The 23,315-nt window shown below is 44.1% G+C and overlaps 1 protein-coding gene across 1 annotated transcript in view; it reads left to right on the top strand.

Annotated features, from left to right (window-relative positions):
- LOC309548044 (putative helicase MOV-10) overlaps positions 1-23,315 on the top strand; it is a gene marked incomplete at its 3' end in the record, with an annotated part of 200,022 nt that overhangs the window by 91,897 nt on the left and 84,810 nt on the right. Inside the window, exon 6 of the mRNA XM_082248014.1 lies at positions 4,677-4,805. Coding sequence (XP_082104140.1) covers positions 4,677-4,805 — 129 coding nt within the window. The remainder of the gene's footprint in view (positions 1-4,676; positions 4,806-23,315) is intronic.

Here is a 23,315-nt window from a genome sequence, read left to right as displayed (position 1 = left end):
CGTCTTCCCAGAACAGATTGGGATCCGCAAGATGGGGGATATTGGCTTCAGGTATTCATGCCATGCCAGTTCCAGGAACGAATGGAAGTCGGAGTTATCTTTTAGATATGCTGGGGAAACGCCAGGAGTGCGTATCGGGAGTGGAGCGGGAGTTGTCAACGGATAGGGATATCGGGGAATGGTCAGAGATGATGATGTCGTGAATGTCGGAGGAATCAATGTGGGGGATAATATTGTCAGAGCAGAAGAGGTAGTCAATTCTGGTAAATACTCTATGTGGATTCCCTGTCTGCCGGATGTCCGTGAAGCATAGGGATTCGATAGTGGTAGCAAGTAGAGATGGGGCTGGGTCGTGTCATTTGCCTCTGCGGGGTTTGGGGGTGGATCTATCCAGGGCTGGGTCCATGATTAGGTTGAAGTCCCCCCCATTATATGGGGGGACATTGGGGTTGTGGAGAAGCTTGGCGGAGATGTCCACGAAGAAGTGTTTGTCGGATGAATTGGGGGCATAAACAATAGAGATAATAATATCTTTTTCGTGTATGCGGAGATGCAGAGAGGTAAAGCAACCATGAGAGTCAGTTTCAGAGGAGAGAATGTCATAAGCTTAGCATTTATGTAGTGGGACGAGTACCCCCGCTTTGTGTGCCACCGCTTCTGAGCCCAGTACCTCTCCTACCCAGGACTTCCTTAGGCGGTGGAAATCCGAGGAAGTAAGGTGGGATTTCTGTAGGAGGGCAACATCTGCGTTCAGACGTTTCAGATGTCGTAGGACTTCGGACCTCTTGTAGGGGGATCTAAGGCCCTTAACATTCCATGAGATCAGTCTCATACAATGTTAACTGAGATGGGATATTGCAGAAAGATGGGGAAAAGCTTGCGATGTGCTGGGGAGGGGGGGTAGAGTATTGCCCGAAGTGGTGATGTCTAGGGGCCCAGTTTGGATCCGAAGGCGTGTGATATTAGACAGTGATAGGGGTTGGGGGGGGGGGGGGTGGGTGTACGTGTAGAGTGTGATAGGCAGAGGGGTAACCGAGGTACAACCATGAGAATAGAACAGGGGGGAATCAAAACAATCAATAACTTTGCTTTTTTCCGCATACCTTCACTGAGATTGCCGGTTCCCAAAGCAGTAACCCACGTCAGCTAGAAATATTCATGCCCACATTTATGGTGAAGGCTAGAAGAGAGGGGTCGATGAGGCAACCACCTCCATGCAGGTGCATTGGGGAATGGCAGCATCAGTGGGTATCTGGGAATAAGTATTAGCAGCATAGTAAGACATAACTTGGATGAGGAGACATGTAAAATCAGGCACTCTAATAGGTATATACTTACTCCCAGCTGGGATGAACAAGAAAGAAAGGGCATGTTGTCAGGCCCAAAATGGGCAAGAAGAGGGGTCTGCTACATGCAAGGCATGCGAGGTAGTTAACCGAGTCCTTGGAGGCCAGAGCGCAGGGAATGTCCGTTATTGGAAAACTTAGTGCGCTTGGGAGATTCCTTCCTTGGGCTCCGTTGAACCAAGGGGAGCGGATGTGGTGAGGTCCTAGACGAAGAGGAGGACAGGTCTTCCAGGTGAAGGGAGCACAGGAATGATTCCGAGGGATCTTGGAAGGACAGCTGATTCCCGTCAGGAGACTTAAGCCGAAGAACCACTGGATAGGCTAATGTGAATTTCATTTGATGTTGATGAAGTTTTGAGCAGATGGGTTGAAAGGCCTTTCTCTTTTTGGCGACTTCGACTGAGTAATCCCCAAAGATCAGGATCTTGACGCCATCTATGAGATGAGATCGGACTTGCCTGAACTTTTGTAGAATAGCCGCCTTGTCGGCGTAGTTGAGGTACTTAGCGATAATCGGCCGCGGTGATTATGCGGTGAGCTCTCTCCATGGTGTAGGTCCCTTGTAGGCCCAGGGCCTCAGGTATGCGTGTGGAACAGAAGTCTAAGATGTCGGAGGGGGGCAGAGATTCATGAAGCACAGATTGCTCCTCCGCAAACCTGTTCTCCAGGTCCTCTATTTTCTGCAGCAAGTATTGGTTGTTTTTTTCTTGGGCCTGTTCGGTTCTCTGGACCTGGTACACTTCATCCTCAATGCTGGAGATGCGCTGCTCAGCCTCATTCAGCCTAAGTGAGTGTTCAGTCAGCTCTCGCTTGATTTCCATCATGCCAGCGTTTACAGCTTTATCCACAGATGCTGCTAGAGTGGGGATTAACAGCGCGGCCACTGCCTGAGCTATGTGATCGGTGTTTGAGTCCGTGGGGCCAGCAACAGTGGGAGCCACAGCAGAGCTGATGTCCATGTTAGCGGGGTATGTAGGTAGGTTGCACTGAGTAAATAAGATACCTAACATTCCATGTTTAAAATTGCGTGCACCTTCAATATCACCAAAAATGATGGTGCCCAAAAATCACTATAGGTGATGCTTTAAAAGCCATTACAGCTCATCAATTTAGAGTTAACCACTTAAGCCCCGGAAGATTTTACCCCCATTCCGACCAGGGTTTTTTTTGCGATTTTTTACTGTGTGACTTTAACGGACAATTGCGCGGTCGTGCGACGCTGTACCTAAAGGAATTTGACTTCCTTTTTTTTCCACAAACAGAGCTTTCTTTTGGTGGTATTTGATCACCTGTGCGATTTTTACTTTTTGCACTATAAACAAAAAAAGAGCGTAAATTTTGCAAAAATAACAATGTTTTTCACATTTTTTTATATGAAATTCCCCCCTCAAAAAAATGTAAAAATCAATTTGTTTTCTGCTACATATGTTTGGTAAAAAAAATCGCAAAAAGCGTATTTTGATTGGTTTGTGCAAAGGTTATTGCGTTTACTAACTAAGGGAAAGATTTCTGTCATTTTTGGTGTTTTTTTTTTTTAACGCGTAATGGCGGCGATCTGCGATTTTTTTTGCGGTACGGCGACATTGCGGCGGACAGATCGGACCCTTGACTGACATTTTTGACACTTTTGGGGTTACCAGTGACATTACTGCAGTAATCAGTGCTATACATATGCACTGTTACTGCAAAATTACACTTTATTGGGGAGGGAGGGGTTAAGTGTGTCCCTAGGGGCGTGCTTTCTACTGTGATTGGCTGTGGCTACTAGTGTAGGAACAGTGATCAACGGTCCTTAATAGTAGAACCGTCTGATCACTGTTTCTACACAGGGGAGAATGACAGGCGGCTTGTTTACATCAGCCGCCTGACTTTCTCCCTCTGTACCGACGATCGGCGAGTGACCGGCGGACATCGGGTCCGCCGGTCACACGCACTAACTTCCCTGTGAACGAGCCGCGGTGGGCGCGCGCCTCCGAGGGGGCGCGCTCGCCCGCTATTGGCTCACAATAAAGTGACAGGCAAGTGACGTACCGGTACGTCACTCTGCCTGCCCGGGGCTGACCGCCGCAGTATATAGTCGTGTGGCGGTCGGCAACCGGTTAACTAGGAGCTCTTGCGCTAGAATTATTGTTCTCACTCTGATGATCCAGGCGATATGTCACAGTGACATCCCTCCTGGTTTCATTGTTTGACAACCAGCTATTATTCACACAGAATTCAAATCGTTCCAAAAATATTAAACTAAACAAATTCCTAAACGAAACCGTGAAACGATATTAGCAACATAACGAATGTATCGAAAACGAAACAAATTATTCTGTATATACTAGATGATTTCACATATGGGGCTAATGTGATATACTCCAACAATTCAGTGCTTGTGTCTAGCGACCAGACCCTATGCACAGGTATTTTTTTGTTCAATACGTTTTTATTTAAATAAGGTATAATGGAACAATAACAACAATAAAACGATGAATAGACAAACTAGATATAGTCCGAGTCAGGTATCCAAGAAATAGACATCAAATACAGTATGTTGGACCATATATGTAATGGAGAAGCATGGGGAAAGTCAGGCCGGACAGCTCTGACACATGTATAAGATGCAATATCTAAGCAAACTGTCATTAAAACTACAGAAAGCAATAACTATGCACAGGTATTGTTATGATGAAAGAGGTGATGTCACGGCTCCCTCTAAACTCTCACATGGGATATTTTTTGTGCTGGCCGCCACAAAAGGAATGGCAGGGTAGCACTGTGAAGGTCCAATGCTTACGTTGCATTTATAGTATAGTTATTCATTATTTTCTTATTTATATCTAGCAAAATGCAAAACTCAGATATTTGATTAGGAGCTGTTTTTTGATGTAAGGCCCCGTTCCACTAGTGCGACTTGTGCGTCTTGACACATGTCAAGTCGCATGACAAGTCAAAACCTATTCATTTCAATCAGGACCGTTGTAACTGTTGCGACTCCAGAAAAGGTTTTTGCACTTTTTTTTGACGACTTCAGTGCGACTTGTCCCTCATAGAAGGCAAGAAGTCGTTGTAAAGTCACACATAAGTCGCAATACAAAGTCGCACTTGAAATCGCGCAACTTTTTAGTCACATTAGTGGAAACATAGCCTAAGAGTTTCTCAGAAAATAGGACATCTGGTATTAGGTAAAATGTGACATTGTGTTTTTCTAAACTTATCTGGGATTTATGACCAATGGCAAACTCTGCTGGTGATTCAGATACATTTTACAAATTTTAAACCCATATAACCTAAATCCAAAAAAATCATAATTTGACTTGAATATATTTGTGTGTATCTGTCTAGGCCTTCAAGCTATGAATTGGAAATGGAAGTTCCTCTTGGTAACTTCCCTACACCTTTGCATCTGAAGGACAGCATAAGTTCAGGAATGTTCTCAAAAGATAGAATGAAAAGGAATCCCACTGCGCAAAGGTAAGTTTAAAGAGAGTTTTCATGAGTTAAAAATGTTGGAAAGTCAACGGGCTGGACACATGACTTAAAATAAATTACATCATAATCATGTTGTTCCACTGGGAAGAGCATTAAATTGTTCAAGTTTTAAAGTAACTTAAAAACCTATTGACAGAACTAGTAATAATAGAATATGAGACTAGTTGTTGCACCTATGTCTGTATAAACAGTATGATAACACCCCCACACAGACATTACCTCTAGTCCTTTCTTCTTTCAGAGTTCTGGGTTACTGTTTACAGATAACCTCAGTTCAATGTCTTGAATATGTTTTAATACTACGTGACTCTTTTATTAGCATTTCAATCCCTTTGCTGGGGTTTACTAACACATCTGCAGCGAAGTAACACGGAAATCTTATATCTCACTATGTAGTGGCAGCAATGTGCCCACTGCTTCTCAGTACGGCCCATGGATCAGCAGAAGATTATCCATTTGCCCTCTGGAAAGTTTTACCCCCTTCATGCCCAGGCTAATTTTTTTCCCCTCACACAAATAGAGCTTTATTTTGCTGGTATTTAAACACCACTAGGGTTTTTATTTTTTATTATATAAACGAAAAAAAACAATATTTTTTGACTTTTTGCTATAAAATATATCCAATAAAAAAAAAAAAATCTAATTTCCTAATAAATGTAGGCCGAAATGTATTCTGCTACATATATTTGGTAAAAAAAAAAAAAAAAAAACCCAAATAGATGGATATTATTAGATTTGAAATTATTGCGTCTACAAACTATGGTATATAGACTGCAATTTTAATTTATTTTTTTTATACTAGTAATGGCGGCGATAAGCTACTTATAGCGGGTAAACAAAGTGTTCTGTATAGACCACAGAAAAAAGGAAGGTTATTGGTCAGCAATAACATGGCGGGCTCTAGGTAAGGTGAACATAGACATTTATTAGTAAAAATTGGGGGTGTAAATACAACCATGCAAGGTAAATTGTTGGTGGGTGCAATCAGTGCAGAGACAAGAAACAAGACATACATAACATTTAAACAAACAGTGACAAAAAACCGGCCGGCAGTAAGTTAAACTTCAAGAATCTTAATAGATATGTAATCAATCAATTGCAGATTGCAGTAATAATCTTCTTGAAGGGGCTCCTTGAGGGGCAGTGGGTCGCCAATGGGGTAGGTAATAATATAGTACCGTTAATGTTGGGTGTTAACTCCAGTGAGATCACTCAAAATGGTGCTGTTGGTATTGCTTTAGTTTTTGGGGAGAGGGTTGGGGGGTGCCTCAATCCGAGAGGCAGTTTGGTGAGACGGTATAACTGTTTAAGGTTGTTGCCGTATGCTGATGCATCACTCGTGGGCAGGTATGGCTTGACGGGGACTATGCAGAGATCTGACAAAAAATGTCTTGATCGCTGACGGTGTATTACCGTTTCTTCACCCCTATTGATGGCAGGGTGTCGCTCATGGTTTCAGCTAATTAGCTTGTATTTGTTGTGTGGGGGTATAGGGTAGTGCAGGGGACTTGTGCAGAGCCAGCAACGATCGGGTATGTGCCTCAGATTACCGCTGACCGCCTGTAAAATATGGCGGTTCAATGCGGTAAAAAATGGGTGTCCCGCTTGCTCTGACGGCTTTAAGCCGTTTCTTCACCCCTGCTAAGCAAGTACCCTGTACCTTGTAGATGATCCGTGGAGCGACTACACCTGCCTTTCCGCCGTCAGTCTCCAAATGTGCCGCCTTCGGCTTCCACTCTCCCTGGCGGTCCGTTGCCTGTTAGGAGTGATGAGAAGATGTGCCGCCGGGCTATGACGTTGACGCGTTTCGCTTCCTATTGCGTAGCTTCGTCTGGACGTCCAGACGAAGCTACGCAATAACAGGCAATAACAGGCAACGGACCGCCAGGGAGAGTGGAAGCCGAAGGCGGCACATTTGGAGACTGACGGCGGAAAGGCCGGTGTAGTCGCTCCACGCATCATCTACAAGGTACAGGGTACTTGCTTAGCAGGGTTGAAGAAACGGCTTAAAGCCGTCAGAGCAAGCGGGACACCCATTTTTTACCGCATTGAACCGCCATATTTTACAGTCGGTCAGCGGTAATCGGAGGCACATACCCGATCGTTGCTGGCTCTGCACAAGTCCCCTGCACTACCCTATACCCCCACACAACAAATACAAGCTAATTAGCTGAAACCATGAGCGACACCCTGCCATCAATAGGGGTGAAGAAACGGTAATACACCGTCAGCGATCAAGACATTTTTTGTCAGATCTCTGCATAGTCCCCGTCAAGCCATACCTGCCCACGAGTGATGCATCAGCATACAGCAACAACCTTAAACAGTTATACCGTCTCACCAAACTGCCTCTCGGATTGAGGCACCCCCCAACCCTCTCCCCAAAAACTAAAGCAATACCAACAGCACCATTTTGAGTGATCTCACTGGAGTTAACACCCAACATTAACGGTACTATATTATTACCTACCCCATTGGCGACCCACTGCCCCTCAAGGAGCCCCTTCAAGAAGATTATTACTGCAATCTGCAATTGATTGATTACATATCTAATAAGATTCTTGAAGTTTAACTTACTGCCAGCCGTTTTTTTGTCACTGTTTGTTTAAATGTTATGTATGTCTTGTTTCTTGTCTCTGCACTGATTGCACCCACCAACAATTTACCTTGCATGGTTGTATTTACACCCCCAATTTTTACTAATAAATGTCTATGTTCACCTTACCTAGAGCCCGCCATGTTATTGCTGACTAATAACTAGGGATGCACCGAAATTTCGGCCACCGAAATTTTCGGCCGAAAATGGGCCTATCCCATTTCGGCCGAAAATGGGTTAAAATGCCGAAATTAATGGCCGCAGCGCAGGTTTGAAAAGTCCCTGATTCTCCCGTCCGTAGGATAGGAGAATCAGTCTGTTCAATTAGGTGCCGTGGCTGCAGCAGAGCGCAGCGTCTGTGACACCTCGTCTATCACACAGCAGCGAGCAGTACTCACCCCTCCCAGACACGGACAGGAGAGGAGAAAGACACACACAGCTCATCCTCCTCCCCCTCCCACCCCAGTTTTTCTGTCTGCCCGGGGCCGCCCACTCTCCTATCTCGGCGTATGTGCAGGACAGAGAGGGAGATGTGGGCGGGAAATATGCAGAACAGCAAGCAGCTACGTACACATTCCAAGCCTCATGAATGAAATCTGAGCCATCCTTTTTTTTTTTTTCTCTAGCAAAGCGTCCACATGACAACCAGTGAAACTAAGTTGTTAAAACTCTTGGGCTATCTTGACCAGTATCTGCCAAAAGCTCCCTGTCTTTGAACTGAAAAGAAGCAGGGCAGAAATGGCAGTAACAAACACCAAATTATTCCAAACAGTTCAATTACTTTGCTGTTTGTAATTAAGTTTATTCTAATGTTTGAAATAATGTCAGTTTTTAAGACATGTACTTTATTTAAAGGTTACCCTGAAGCAGCAAATTTACTTTTTTACTTTGTATGTATACATAATGTTTCATTTAAGTTTATGCAATTCTGTGTTCTATAGGAACATAAAAATAAATCTTGCATAAAAAAAAAAAAAAAAAATTAACCCCTTTTGTACTGCATTAGTGTAACCAGTATCAGTGCAGCCAGTCTTAATTAACACTGATACTGGTTGCACTAATGCAGCACAAAGGGGTTAATTAACTGCCACTGGTCGGTCACTAATGCATCAGTGACCATAAGTGGCAATACATTAACCCCCTCATGCTGCATAATACAAATACCTTTGGTAATTAAATTAACCTCTTGCCAACCCATCACAGTACATATACTGTGACAGGGTGGCAGCGACAGGTGTACGTCACTGCCTGTTTTTTGTGTATGCCCTGTTCTAATTTAAAATTATTTGGGGGAAAAAGTCATTTTCGGTTTCGGTTTCGGTTTTCGGCCAAGGGCATCCTGCATTTTCGGTTTCGGTTTCGGCCCAGAATTTTCATTTCGGTGCATCCCTACTAATAACCTTCCTTTTTTCTGTGGTCTATACAGAACACTTTGTTTATATGCTGTTTTGGGTTAAGCCAGCCAAACACACACGGATAACACGGGCACGCACATAGACTCATCTAAACTTTACTCCTACAAACTACTTTATATACTTATAGCGGGTAATCTGACACTAAGTTGACGCTGGCTGGGGTATACACTAATGACTGACACTGACATCAATAGTGATATTAATATAGTGATCAGTGCTAATACTATACACTGTCACTGTACTAATGACTCTGGCTCGGAAAGGGTTAAAGTGGCTTTTTCATCTTTCCATCCATTAAATTCTCGACCCTTGTTGTTTTAAAGAGGAACTGCAGCCTGCTCACATAATTTGTAATAAAAACATCTTTGCCATTCTGAAGCTTCCCTCCAACCACATTGCATATTATTTTATATAAACAGTGATTCTGTACTTGCCAAATATGCTTCAGAAATCTCCCTCCACTAAGTCTGGCTGCAGCCATTTTAACTGTGGGCAGCTGAAGCTGCTGCCTGTTCACTTCTTTGATTTACACGGGCACACACACAGACAGACAGGCAAACAGACAAACAGACTTACACCACTGCTTGCCTGAAAATTTCTCCTCTCTGGATGAATAAATCTCTGCAGTCTCCGGTTATCTCCGCCCTCATCCAGCTCCCTCCAGCTCTGTAGCTATCATTGGCTTTCCTATGACTCATCCCTCCCTCCCTTGCTGGCAAACTCCAATGAGAGTTAGAGAGAGAGCTGTGCATGAAGTCATTAGCCTAGGCTTTTTACCATACAAGGAAGAGGAAGTGGGCTGTATAAGGTATTTACTGGCAGAAAAAAAAATGTTTTACTAACCAAAGGTAAAACAAAAAGGGCAGAGGATTATTGGGTGAAAGATGAAAAAATTACTGAAGAGGGAGAAAGATGAAAACATGACTGAAGAGCGGCTTTAACTTTGGATAGTAAAACATTTTTTTTTCTGCCAGTAAATACCTTATACAGCCCACTTCCTCTTTCATGTCTGGTCATTAGCCTAGGTCAGTGATGGTGAACCTTGGCACCTACATTTCCCATGATGCTCAACAATGCTGCAGAGTGCATGAGCATCATGGGAAAGGTTTTTCCAAAATATCTAGGGTTCAAGGGTTTGCCATCACTGACCTAGGCTAATGACATGCACAGCTTTCTCTCTCACTCTTGTGAGAGTTTGCCAGCAAGGGAGGGAGAGATGAGTCATAGGAGAGCCCAGGAGAGCTGCAGTGCTGGAGGGGGCTGGATGAGGGCAGAGATAACAGGAGACTGCAGAGATCTGAGTGTATTCATCCAGAGAGGAGAAATGTGCAAGCAAGCAGTGATGTAAGTGTGTCTGTCTGTCTGTATATATGCATATGTATATGTGTGTGTGTGTGTGTGTGTGTGTGTGTGTGTGTGTGTGTGTGTGTGTGTGTCTGTATATAAATATCAGTGTAAATCCAGAAAGTGAACAGGCAGCAGCTTCAGCTGCCCACAGTTAAAATGGATGCAGCCAGACTTAGTGGAGGTAGATTTCTGCAGCATATTTGGGAAGTACAGATGCACAGTATATATAAAATAATATGCAAAGTGGTTGGACGGAAGCTTCAGAAGGAAAAGATGGTTTTTATTATGTTATGTGAGCAGACTGTAGTTCCTCTTTAAGGTTTTGAGGCTGATGTTTGGTAATTCGAACATTCAGCTCCCTCCACATATTTTCTATGGGAAACAGGAGTAAGAAAAGCACAATAATCGCTACAGAGGTGCAATACTCACTCACCCAGCGCTAAAAATAAAAGAGATACAATTATTTTAAAACAAGACCCTGAATGTATGGGTCACAGCTGCTGCTATATAGTATAACAATATAAAAAGAGATGTAATAGAATTATTCTAGCATATATAGATAAAACTACAACACTAGCAGCGCTAATATGCACACAAAATATGTCCTAATGCACAACTATATATGTCAATCATAAAGATACACCGTTTTGTCAACAGATAAGGAGTCTCTGATAAAGATCAATTTAAATCCAGTCTGGCTATATCCGATCAAAAGGGAAGGGTGTGAAGGATAACTCTATCTTCCAATAGACCTCCACCAACCACCGGTGCTCCCCGTCACTCTGGACACTCACCAGACACTTGATCACAACTCGCCTATAAGACTCAAAAGGATAATCAGATCTTGCATCTCCTCACTACTGGATCCCGGTTCCAAGAGACATTTAAAAGCCTTCAGATACCATTCCATTCACCGTATCATGGAATAAATAGAGTGGGGGCACATAGCGTAATTCCGTAACACTTTATTGTAGCAAACCAGAAAAAAACACACTGACCCCACTCCCCTCCAAGTCCTACTTACAGGAACCAAAAGAATGAAGGCATGTGCAAATGCATGCACGCACTGTAAACCGCCGCTGCTAACCCGTGTCCTCCAGGAGCTCATAGCGTGGCCAAGCGTGGTGTCTGTTGTTGTTATGGCGACCGCGCACTCACGCCCTGATGCGTTTCGTCATTATGGACTTCCACTGAGAGCGACGTTCTCAGTGGAAGTCTGTAATGACGAAACGCGTCAGCGCCTTCATCCTTCAAATGCCTTCATCCTTTTGTTCCTGTAAGTAGGACTTGGAGGGGAGTGGGGTCAGTGTGTTTTTTTCTGGTTTGCTACAATAAAGTGTTACGGAATTACGCTATGTGCCCCCACTCTATTTATTCCATGATACGGTAAATGGAATGGTATCTGAAGGCTTTTAAATGTCTCTTGGAACCGGGATCCAGTAGTGAGGAGATGCAAGATCTGATGATCCTTTTGAGTCTTAAAGGCGAGTTGTGATCAAGTGTCTGGTGAGTGTCCAGAGTGACGGGGAGCACCGGTGGTTGGTGGAGGTCTATTGGAAGATAGAGTTATCCTTCCCTTTTGATCGGATATAGCCAGACTGGATTTAAATTGATCTTTATCAGAGACTCCTTATCTGTTGACAAAATGGTGTATCTTTATGATTGACATCTATAGATGTGCATTAGGACATATTTTGTGTGCATATTAGCGCTGCTAGTGTTGTAGTTTTATCTATATATGCTAGAATAATTCTATTACACCTCTTTTTATATATTTTCTATGGGGTTAAGGTCTGGAGGCTTGCTAGGCCAATTCGGAACCTTAATGTGCTTCTTCTTGATTCACTCCTTTGTTGCCTTGGCCCTGTGTTTTGGGTCATTGTCATGCTGGAATACCCGTCTATGACCCATTTTTAATGCCCTGGCTAAGGGAAGGAGGTTTTTACCCAAGATTTGATGGTGCATGGCCCTGTTTATCTTCCCTTTGATATTGTACTGTCTCCTTAGCAGAAAAACACCCCCAAAGCATAATGTTTCCACCTCCAAACACGCCAAGTTGAGTTGATGCCAAAGAGCTTGATTTTTGTCTCATCTGACCACAACACTTTCACCCAGTTCTCCTCTGAACCATTCAGATGTTCAATAGAAAACTTCAGACAGGCCTGTACATGTGCTTTCTTGAGCAGGGAGACCTTGTGGCCCCTGCAGGATTTCAGTCCTTCATGGCATACTGTGTTACCAATTGTTTTCTTGGTGACTATGATCCCAGATGCCTTAAGATCATTGACAAGGTTCTCCTGTGTAGTCCCGGGCTGATTCCTTACCGCTCTCATGATCATTGAAACTCCACGAGGTGAGATCTTGCATGGAGCCCCAGACCGAGGGAGATTGACAGTTATTTTGTGTTTCTTCCATTTGCGAATAATCACACCAACTGTTGTCACCCTCTCACTAAGCTGCTTGGTCTTGTAGCCCATTCCAGCCTTGTGACATCTTTGGAAAACTCTTTGGTCTTGGCCATGGTGGAGAGATTGGAATCTGATTGATAGATTGCTTCTGTGGACAGGTGTCTTTTATACAGGTAACAAACTGAAATTAGAAGCACTCCCTTTAGGAAAGTGTGCCTAATCTCAGCTTGTTACCTGTATAGAAATTATAAAAGAAATTCCGCGCTCCAAATAGCGTAAAGTGATGAAGTCCAAAATAAAGCTGCCAGCAAATTCTGATAGTGACAGATCAAACAAAAATATAAGTGGGGTTGCGGCGCTCGAATAACAATCTGTGTTTAACAGTAAGGACAGTCCAGTCTGCTTACCTGATGGAAAATCAAAATACACCTGTCATCAAGTAAAGATGGTGTTAAATCTCTCTTTTCAAGCTTGGCTCAAACCACTACGTACAGAACACTAGAAGTGTTACTGTGCAGAATCCATACCTATGTGCAGAAAAAGAGAAATGTTACTGTGCAGAATCCATACCTATGTAAAGAATAAGAGAAGTCTTACTGTGCAGAATCCATACCTATGTACAGAATATTAGAAGTGTTACTGTGCAGAATCCATACCTATGTATAGAATAAGAGAAGTGTCACTGTGCAGCATCCAAACAAGCGAGACAGCTAGAAAGAGAGTGAGTGCGAGCCTTGTAATCTCAGGGGTTCCCAATGTAAGGCCAACCGACTCCTGACCTCTCCATATAGGCCTGACCCTATACAGAGTGGTCAGGAGTCGGTTGGCCTTACATTGGGAACCCCTGAGCTTACAAGGCGCACACTCACTCTCTTTCTAGCTGTCTCGCTGGTTTGGATGCTGCACAGTGACACTTCTCTTATTCTGTACATAGGCATGGATTCTGCAGTGAGACTTCTCTTATTCTTTACATAGGTATGGATTCTGCACAGTAACACGTCTCTTATTCTGCACATAGGTATGGATTCTGCACAGTAACACGTCTAGTGTTCAGTACATAGTAATTTGAGCCAAGCTTGAAAAGAGAGATTCAACACTATCTTTACTTGATAACAGGTGTATTTTGATTTTCCATCTGGTAAACAGACTGGACTGTCCTTACTGTTAAACACAGATTGTTATTCGAGCGCCAAAACCCCACTTATATTACCTGTATAGAAGACACCCCAGAGCCAGAAATCTTGCTGATTGATATTGGATCAAATACTTATTTCACTCATTAAAAATAAAAATCAATTTTTAACTTTTGTTTATAGACTGATAATTTCTTTATCAGTGGGCAAGCATACAAAATCAGCAGGGGATCAAATACTTTTTTCCCTCACTGTACATCTATTGACCTTTTTTCTTATTTTATCTAGTTTACAAAGCTCGGGCGAACCCAGCCATGCTAGGTAGGAAGTCATCTCTGAAAAAATTATGGTTGTCAGTGGGGAAGCCATTTTAAAATTATATAAATCACTTCTAATCGTATGCATCAGATTCAGGGTTTTTATATGGCCAACGTTAGAGCTGCACGATTGATCGTATAGGAATCGCAATCTCGATTCACCCCCCAACCATCTCACTCCCGAATGTTGACAATTCTCACTCAGTGTTATGTGTGCTATGACACAGACAGCTGCATCCCGCATGCCAGAGACTTGGGATGTAAATGCATAGTGGGCCATGTCTGCCTAACAGCAGGGCCATGATTGCTTTTTGGCTAGGGTGTCATGGCTTCCAGGTGTGTCTGCTGAGAGGGGAGTCTCCCCACTGGCTCTGTGAGAGGCTTCTCATTGAGGAAACCCAATCAGGGACACATTCTGGCTTGTAACTACCCCAGAAGGCAGATTCTGCTGCAAAGGATTCTGGGAGTGGGTATAAGTCTGAAAGGAGTGCGTGACTGAGCATCTTTGGCAGGAGCAGAGTCCCAGGAGGGAGAGAACGGCTGTCTCTCCTCCTGTTTGAGGAAGTGGATGTCTCGGGGTGCTGTCTGAGAATCCAGAGGATGTGGAGTTGAGCTGCGGGGATCCGGTGTGCCGAGAACTAGCAGTGGGAAAGAGGGTCCAGTCCCAGGAAAGCCTACACAGGTCGTGAGTACTGAGGATTGCCCCTGGGGGTCAGCCTAATGTGAGTGGGGACCACTCCGGAGAAAGTTCTAGGATCCAAGTGTCAGCCAGTTGTAAAAGGGGGTCCCTAGGTTGAGGACCCTGAAGTGATAGAGGGGGTACCTAGCCAGGGGACCCTGAAGAGTTAAAGGGGGCACCTACAGTTTGGGCCCTGAAGAGTCAGTGCACAGTGCATAGGGCATCAGTTAAGAGTTGCAGCCATACAGGAATTCATTCAAGATACCTCAAGCCAGTGCAAGTCAGGAGGGAGGTGTCAGTGACTTTTGAGTGCAAGTATTGTTAGAAGTCCAGTATTCTACAGTCCTGGATCTTTTGGACTTAAGTCAGAGTTCCAGCACAGCTTTCAGAGATACAGTGTGTTCAAAGCACCAGTAAGCGTTGGCTAGCGTCGGCTGGCATCAAGACATCGCTAACGGGCATTTTTGCTATAAAGTCCCGGAATTGTTCATAGTCAAGCCAAAGAAGTATCCCACTCATTCCCTTCTCCCATCCCCTAAAAATACAATAAAACAACCAAACAAAGATGCTGGAGTTGTCAATGTCTCAGTTCTCACACCCAGGGTCGCAGCTCACATGGGCTGGAGCGGTAACCGGTAACAATGGCAGACCCACATCAGGCTCAATGCCTGGAAAACCTGCTACAAATGGATGATACTATCGCAACCCGACTCAAAACTGATGAAGAAATGTTGAGAATTTCTCAAAATATGCACATAACAAAGAGCACTTAATTGGAAAGCATATGTTTTAATAGTAATTTCCTTCAAAGAAAATACAGAGTGAAATAAATGCCTCAGGTAATATAGGCAAGAACCAGAATGCAGCCTTAATATCTGCTTTGGCCATAAGGGCCCCTGTGCCATACTGCCTACTTTTAATATTGTTTCTTTAAAAGAGCTACAGTGTATGACACGGATGATAATGCTGAATCAATGTCATCATTTAGGGAGTCCCCTTTAGGAAAAGAGGGGTGGTGGATTAGCCTAAATGATTTAGGCTCCTTTTTAGGACCCACCCCTAATGATGAAATTCTAAAGTTAAGAACAGGAGGGGAAGAAAATGGGCCCGCAATACGGCCCTCGCTAATTTCCTTTAATAATTTCTCTCCAACGATGTGAGGATAAATGTCCACTGACTTCAAATTTCCAACCACCTTGCAACCTGAACCCATAAATTTAGGTAAAGCAAAGCCAAAATGAAAACCATTAGTTATGAACAGAACTGTCTCCCTGTCTGGTTATTTGTCCAGCCATGGGCGCATCTTTGCTATACACACCAGGGAGAATGCTTTTTGACAAAAATTTGCGCTGTGTTTGGCTGGCAGCATTGGCCCTTTTCAAGTATTTTGGCCACTAGGTGATTGCCAGAACAGTGAACATTCGTGCTTGTACTTACAAGCTGTGTTCCATTTACACTGACTTTCACTGTAGGCGAAACAGAAACCTTTCCAGTAAGGAGAGACTGAAGAAGCACTTGCCTATTAGTATAGACTTTGGAAGGCAAAATAAGGTTCACCCACAGCTCCACATCTTCCATGCCAATTTCAGACTAGGGTGAACTGACCATTCTTGGTGGAAAGACTCGTCATATTTAAACCAGCCTTAACCGCCAATACTCTTATAGGCTTCCAATACATTTTCAAGGTGTTGAAACAACCCACTGCATTGCTCAGGGTGTTCCTCACCCAAGACACTGGTGAATATGCAGAATGCCTGCAGCCAGTTAGTAAAGGACCGGGGCACCGGTCTGCATCTGTCATCCTCCAAACTCGCCTCTTCCTTCTTTTCTGGCCTAGTATTGAAATCCTTATAAAAGGGAAGCAGCAATAATATATCAACAAATTCCCCCCTTCAGATCTTCTTCTTTATCTACATAGGTAGGTAATATCCCAAAGGGGATATATCGCAGGGGAGGACTTCCTTAAAGCAAGACTCAGGTACAGCATGTCTGCTAGAAACTGGACAAGCATAATGCCCACCATCAGGTTGCCCAGGAAAGCAAGGGTTAACATTAGAAAAAACACTCACATTTGGCACAGGAGAAGTAGCAGGTTCAAAGCCAGAGGAGAACCTGATAAAGAGTTAGCAATACTGGCAAGGGAACCAACTAAATTATGTAACATTTGCACATTAGAACACTTCAACCGCTGCAAATCAGGAATGCCGGAATGCCAGCAACATTATCATCAAAGTGTGTCACCTAGTCACTACCACTTGGGCCAGTGATGGCTGGTGAAACAGGCTGGGAAAGCAGTGGCTGGAAGCTCTGTTCTTCTAGCACAGACTCCCTAACAGAGGGTCTGAGCAGTTGCTTAGAAACCCTCTCCTGGCTTGAGGGTGGTGCTCTCCTGTTAGCTGAAGGACAGCCCATTCAGGACCCTCCCATTGCCTCTCATAGGCAAAGGAGAAAAGGCTTGCCTCTTCCTCCTTAGCTGAGCTGCCCACTTCTTCTCACGGTAGCCGCCCCTGTGTCCGCCAGCCACGACTCTTCCTCTCTGGCTGGCACTGCTTGTGTTCTGTGTTCTGGCAGCCAGCTGCGACCCGAACAGTGAGGCTGATACTGTCTCTTGCCGGGAGTTCCTCATCCATGGCGCCGAATTGCTGCAGGTGAAGGGGTTGACACGCCGGCTTCCTCTCTCCTCTCTGGCTGGGACTCTTTACAATTATGTGCCACTTTGTGTTGGTCTATCACACAATATCCTAATAAAATACATTTACGTTTTTGGTTGTACCATTACAAAATGTGGAAAACTGCAAGGGGTATGAATACTTTTCAAAGCACTGTACCGACCCCATTAGGATTGTGGAGTGAATCACCCTGGAATGATTTGTTTGCAGTCTACCCAACTGTACAGCCTTTATTACCAAATGAACTGCTCAAAACTAGGAGGGAGGTGCTTTTTGACTCCAGGCATTAGCGAATGATGATTGTAGGTGCCCCAGGGGGCATATAAGTGCCTCTAAAACACCCGGCTAACTTGTCTAGACACTGGCAGGTTTATAAAGGACCTGCCACAGACTGGGTCATTTGGCTGCCCAGTTCCATAAGCAGTGGGTGTAATTCATGTTTACAGTGATGTGAAGGTGATCCTGTAGCCCTTGCGACTCTTCCCACTCTGGTGGGAATTGCTTCACTAAAGGTTGGGGTGATGCCGGGATTGTAACATAAAGTGTTGATGGGATAAGACTGCCCTGTATTCTGGGATATTTATGGTGATCAGTTGAAGTTCCTGGAAACCTCCAATAATCAGGAAAAAACATCTAATGAAATATCTAATGACACAATTCAGTTCAAAAATAAGGTTGAAGTACTTCAGGAGAAATGTGAGCCTGCAAAGACTGATTTGGGCCCACTGGAAATGTTTGCAGGATTAAAAGCTAAGACTTCCTCCACAGAGCCTGACCTACTGGATTTGGAGGTCTCTCGAGAAAAATATATCGTCATTCAGATGAGGGACCCCACTCTGATTCTTGCCAGGGACTAGGTCAAGGTCTTGAATGGTGAGCCACGGCAACCTGTGGTGGATGTGCAGTTCCTCCATTTTGCTGTGAATTAGTCTATACAGTCTGTTGTACAGGTTCACCAAGAAGAACAACTAAGTGTTTGTGCCTAGAAGGCTGGGGTATCACCACCTGTTCAAAATGCTACATTTGGCTCATGTGCGATGGGGTCATCCAGGAGCAGCTTAAACTTGGGAATGTGTTTTACAATGTTTTTACTGGCCCAGGGTATACCAGGAAATGAAGAACTTTGGGGAGTCCTGTCCAACCTGCTGAATTCAGAAAATCAGTATATACTGTATATGCAGTAAAGCATGCTTGTTATACTCACTTTGGATCCTAAAGGGTTAATCCTCCACATTGTGTATAAAGGCTGTTTGATTCTCCCCTAAAGAAGAGTCTCAAGAAAGTGGTTGAAAAAACTGGTCGTGATTGGGATTGTTACAGCCTCATTTGTTGTTTGCCATACAGGAGATTTCCCAGGCCTCTATGGGGTTCTCACCCTTTGAGTCAGTTTACAGTCAACACCACCGTGGACTATTGGATGTGGTTAGTGAGAACTGAAACAAGAGTGCGCCCTCGTCAGAGCATAGTTGGAAGACATTTCGCAAATGCAGGACCAAATGGCAAACGTGATGCTCATAGTCAGAGCATTTAAGGCCTGCAGAAGAGGATCAAAGCCAATTGTAAAAGTAGTCTAACAAAGTCAAGAGACAGTGGTCCAGACAGTGCAGGAACACTCCAACACCCACATTTAAAAAGTAAAAATAGCAGAGACCCTCTTCCCCTTTCGCTCTAATTTTGCTGGGCAGAACTAATGTAATTGTAGCACTCTACAGGTAGGTGCTAGGTAAATGTGTTGTGGGCTTTGTCTGCCTAACAGCAGGGCCATGATTTCTTTTTGGTAGGGTGTCATGGCTTCCAGGTGTGTCTGCTGAAGGGGGAGTCTCCCCACTTACTCTGTGAGAGGCTTCTCATAGGGCAGTGAAGGAAACCCAATCAGAGATACATTCAGGCTTGTAACTACCCCAGAAGGCAGATTCTGCCGCAAAGGATTTTGGGAGTGGGTATATACGTTTGAGGGAGGGCATGACTCATGGTCTTTGGCGGGAAGCAGAGTCCCAGGAGGGAGAGACCGCTGTCTCTCCTGCTGTCAGAGGAAGCGGATGTCTCGGTTGCTGCCTGAGAATCCAGAGAGTGCTGAGTTGAGCTGAGGGGGATCCGGTGTGCCGAGAACCAGCGGAGAGCGAGAGGGGTCCAGTCCCAGGAAAGCCTACACAGGTCGTGAGTACTGAGGATTGCCCCTGGGGGTCTGCCTAGAGTCAGCGGGGACCACTCCGGAGAAGGTTCTAGGATCCAAGTGTCAGCTAGCGGTAAAGGGGGTACCTAGTCAGAGGACCCTGAAGTGATAGAGGGGGTACCTAGGCTGAGGACCCTGAAGTGGTAAAGGGGATGCCTGCAGTTTGGACCCTGAAGAGCTAATTCACAGTGTGAGTGCATCAGTTGAGAGTTGCAGCCATACAAGAATACACAGCAAGCTACCTCAAGCCAGGGCAAGACTGGAGAGAGTAGTCAGTGACTTTGCAGTGCAATCAGTGTCAGATGTTCAATGTTCCACAGTCCTGGATCTGCTAGACTTAAGTCGGAGTTCCAGCACAGCTTTCAGAGATACAGTGTGTTCAAAGCGCTAGTAAGCGTTGGCTAGCATCGGCTGGCGTCAAGACAGCGCTAACGGGCATTTCTGTTACAAAAGTCCCAGAATTGTACATAGTCGAGCCAAAGGAGAATCCCACTCATTCCCTTCTCCCATCCCCTAAAACTACAATAAAACAACCAAACAAAGATGCCGGAGTTGTCAATGTGTCAGTTCTCACACCCTGGGCCACAGCTCACATGGGCTGGAGAGGTAACCAGTAACAATGGCAGACCCTTGCTACATAATTGAGCATGATACTCTCACAGACCCTGCCATTGCTGTAAATTTCAAGCCTTACCATATTCCTGAAGCCTGGTAGGAAATTGTAGCAGCTGAGGTTTAAAAAGTATGTTGGAAGTTGGAATCATTGAGGAGTCCTCCAGTGGATGGTCAAGTCATCTAGTGCTAATCCCCAAGCCAAATGAAACCTGGCAGTTCTGTATTGGTTTGTTTTAAACGAATTGAAGTCTCTAAGTTGAATATACAGTATATCCAATGCCTCAGGTGAATGAGTTAATTGAATGGTTAGAGACAGCCTAGTATATCACCACTCTTGATTTACCAAAGGTTTTTATCACATCCACTGTCTAAAGAGGCTAAAGGAAAAAAGTGCATTTGCTATGCTGGACACTTTTCAGAGAGCCATAGACAAAGACTTGAGAACCCCCTAAGGACATCCCAGGGGCTTAGTTAAATGACATTTGTAATTTTTAGCCAGGAACAGGTAGGTCATCTAAGAAAGAAATCAAATTGGTCCTGAATGTCCTACTGTGAGGTTCTCATTCATGCTGGGATTCTGGTTATAAAGAGAAAAACTGGCTTTCAGTTTTCCAAGGTTATTAAGTCCTTATTTGAGATTCGGAATTCAGAGGCTCAGAGGGAGTTTGGGTGGCAAAGAGCTTCCAACCCTTATTATGGGGACTTTGGTCCTGAATAGAATTACATGCCTGCAGAAAGGAAGCACACCTTTCGGAAGTGGAGTGGAGCAATACAAAGTTGTGAGAAAGTGTGGACTGTCTTGCTTCTGAGACATTGTTTGCCGAGTTCCTGGAACTTCTTCTGTACCCTGAAGCAGATGGGAAAATTAATCCCTGGCGTGGGACTGATATACTGACAGTGAGCATTTGTATTATTTTCAACATACCAGATCTATGGACAGTTTGTTTTTACTTTGCTGAAGAAAGTGGTTTTATTTGCCTGGGTTCGAACAACAAAGGCTGTTTACTTTTACAAGTAGATGGCTGGTGATCCTGGGCTTGGCCAGCTCTTTGACTGATATCACAAAGTGTAAAACCTCCAATGTGATTCACTATAATCCAAAACCAGAAGCAGAATTCTGCCAAATTAAAGCTGGCTTTTATGCCAGGAACCATTTCTGACAACTCCAGACTTTCAGAAAAGACTGCTGGTGCAAATGTTATAAAAAACAAAACACAGAGCGCTACGAAGACCTCCAGCATATGAAGGGTGGATGAACAGAACTAATAAGCAGCTGAATCCAGGGAGGGGGGGGAGGGGAGGGAAGGGAAAAAAAAAAAAAAAACACAGGCAATAAAAAAGGTTGTAGCTGCAAATAGACATAGGCATAAAATGGTACCATACAATAGGGGACAATGGGATAGCATAAATAGGTTGATGATCCTAAAAGGGATAAAGTCCGTGGGCACTGAGCTGCTCTTCCACAGATGAGGAGGAAGAATCTGTATAGACAAAAAGAAGAGGGGAGAAGCGCTCTAAGTGCAGACAATTTATTGCAGATAACAAGGCAGGTGATATACACTCACTAGACATGAAGACTGAAAAGCTGTATGTGTCAAAGCAATCCTGCAGCCATCCTCTGGAGGGTGTCCTCTGGTCACAGGAAGCCGTATGCAGTACTGTCACTGGCGGTGGGAGGGAAGAAAGCCGGCTGTCTCCCACAACATCAGCGGTGAGCGGTCAAGCGGCTCGGATCTGCGGTTCCGTGTTGCGAGTGATGGATGGAGGCACTCTCACCCACAGGGATGGTGGGATCTGTCCGATGTGTTACGGCATGCACGACGCGTTTCTGAGCATGCGCGGGGTCCTCTGCACCCGGCGCGCTCTTTCATCAGGTGCTAGAGTGCCGTAGTCTCTGTGGGGCTTTATGTAGTGCTGAACAAGAGGATAATTAGGCACAGCTGAAGTAAGGGGATGGCAACCGCCCACAGCACTGAGCAATAACCTAACCAATCAAACATTTTTGTAGCAATGGGAGAGATTAAAAACAACTTAGAAGTGGAGTGTGATCGGTCGGCTGCCCTTAAATACACATGTATGTGGGCTAGACAACCGCTTATCACAGTGATAGCAGACAATTAGGCAATACAAAACATATAATAAATGTAAAATAGGGGTAAGCCTGGGTTCATCAAGGCTTATGCAGAACATGTAAAAACGTTCCAGGTTTAAAATGATACAATTATAAAAATAAAAAAGTTGATAAAAAGCATCTTTAAAAGGTATATTTTAAGAGCTAATGCATAATACCTATACAGGCTGTGGTATGGAGAAACATATAAGCAAATGAAACAATAAAAGGAGGAAGGGGGAGGGGGGGGAGTAAAAAAGCCTTATATATTGGATAAGAAAATGGAGGATGGATATAACCCATATATAGGTGTACATATGTATATCCTAATAATTATATTTTCTGTATAAAGGATTTTTATATGGATTACCAACTACGGTACCACATGTATGATATATAGGGGAATAAGCCTTCTGATTGCTCAGTAGGTAAACCTTATAAAGTTTGTATAAAAGATTTATATACCAGAACCAGGGCCAAAGTGTATATATTAAAAAATCATCTGATATGATGTGATGAAAAAATAATAAATAAAGACCAACAGAAAACCCTGATAATAATTATAAGATAGTGTGCACGTCTAATTCTTCATTTAACCCTCGAGGAGCGAGAACATCTAACGTATAGATCCAGAAAGTCTCTCGCATACATAATTTGGAAAATCGTTCTCCCTCCGGCAATTCTTTGGGAATCGATTCGATAACCCAAATTTTTAGTCCCTCGGTGGATTTTCCGTGGACTTCTGAAAAATGTCGAGGGACACTATGAAGGTCACATCCACCTTCAATAAGACGGCGATGTTTGCCGAATCGTTGTCTGACTGGTCTGATGGTTCGACCTACATAGAGCAACTGGCAGGGACATATCAGACAATACACCACATAGTCTGTGGAACAGTTGAAAAAGTTGTCCAAGACATAGGTTTTGTCATTATGTGTAAAGTTCTTTTGGCCATGTTGCACAAAACTACACATTTTGCATAACTTTTTACGGCAGGCATACATGCCTTTCAGGGGGATCATCCATGACG

This window comes from Pelophylax lessonae, assembly GCF_965119305.1.
Source record: "Pelophylax lessonae genome assembly, chromosome: 2".
In the NCBI taxonomy this organism is placed as follows: Eukaryota; Metazoa; Chordata; class Amphibia; order Anura; family Ranidae; genus Pelophylax; species Pelophylax lessonae.
Note: the sequence above shows the minus strand (reverse complement) of the source record. Positions and strands in the feature narration are given on the sequence as shown.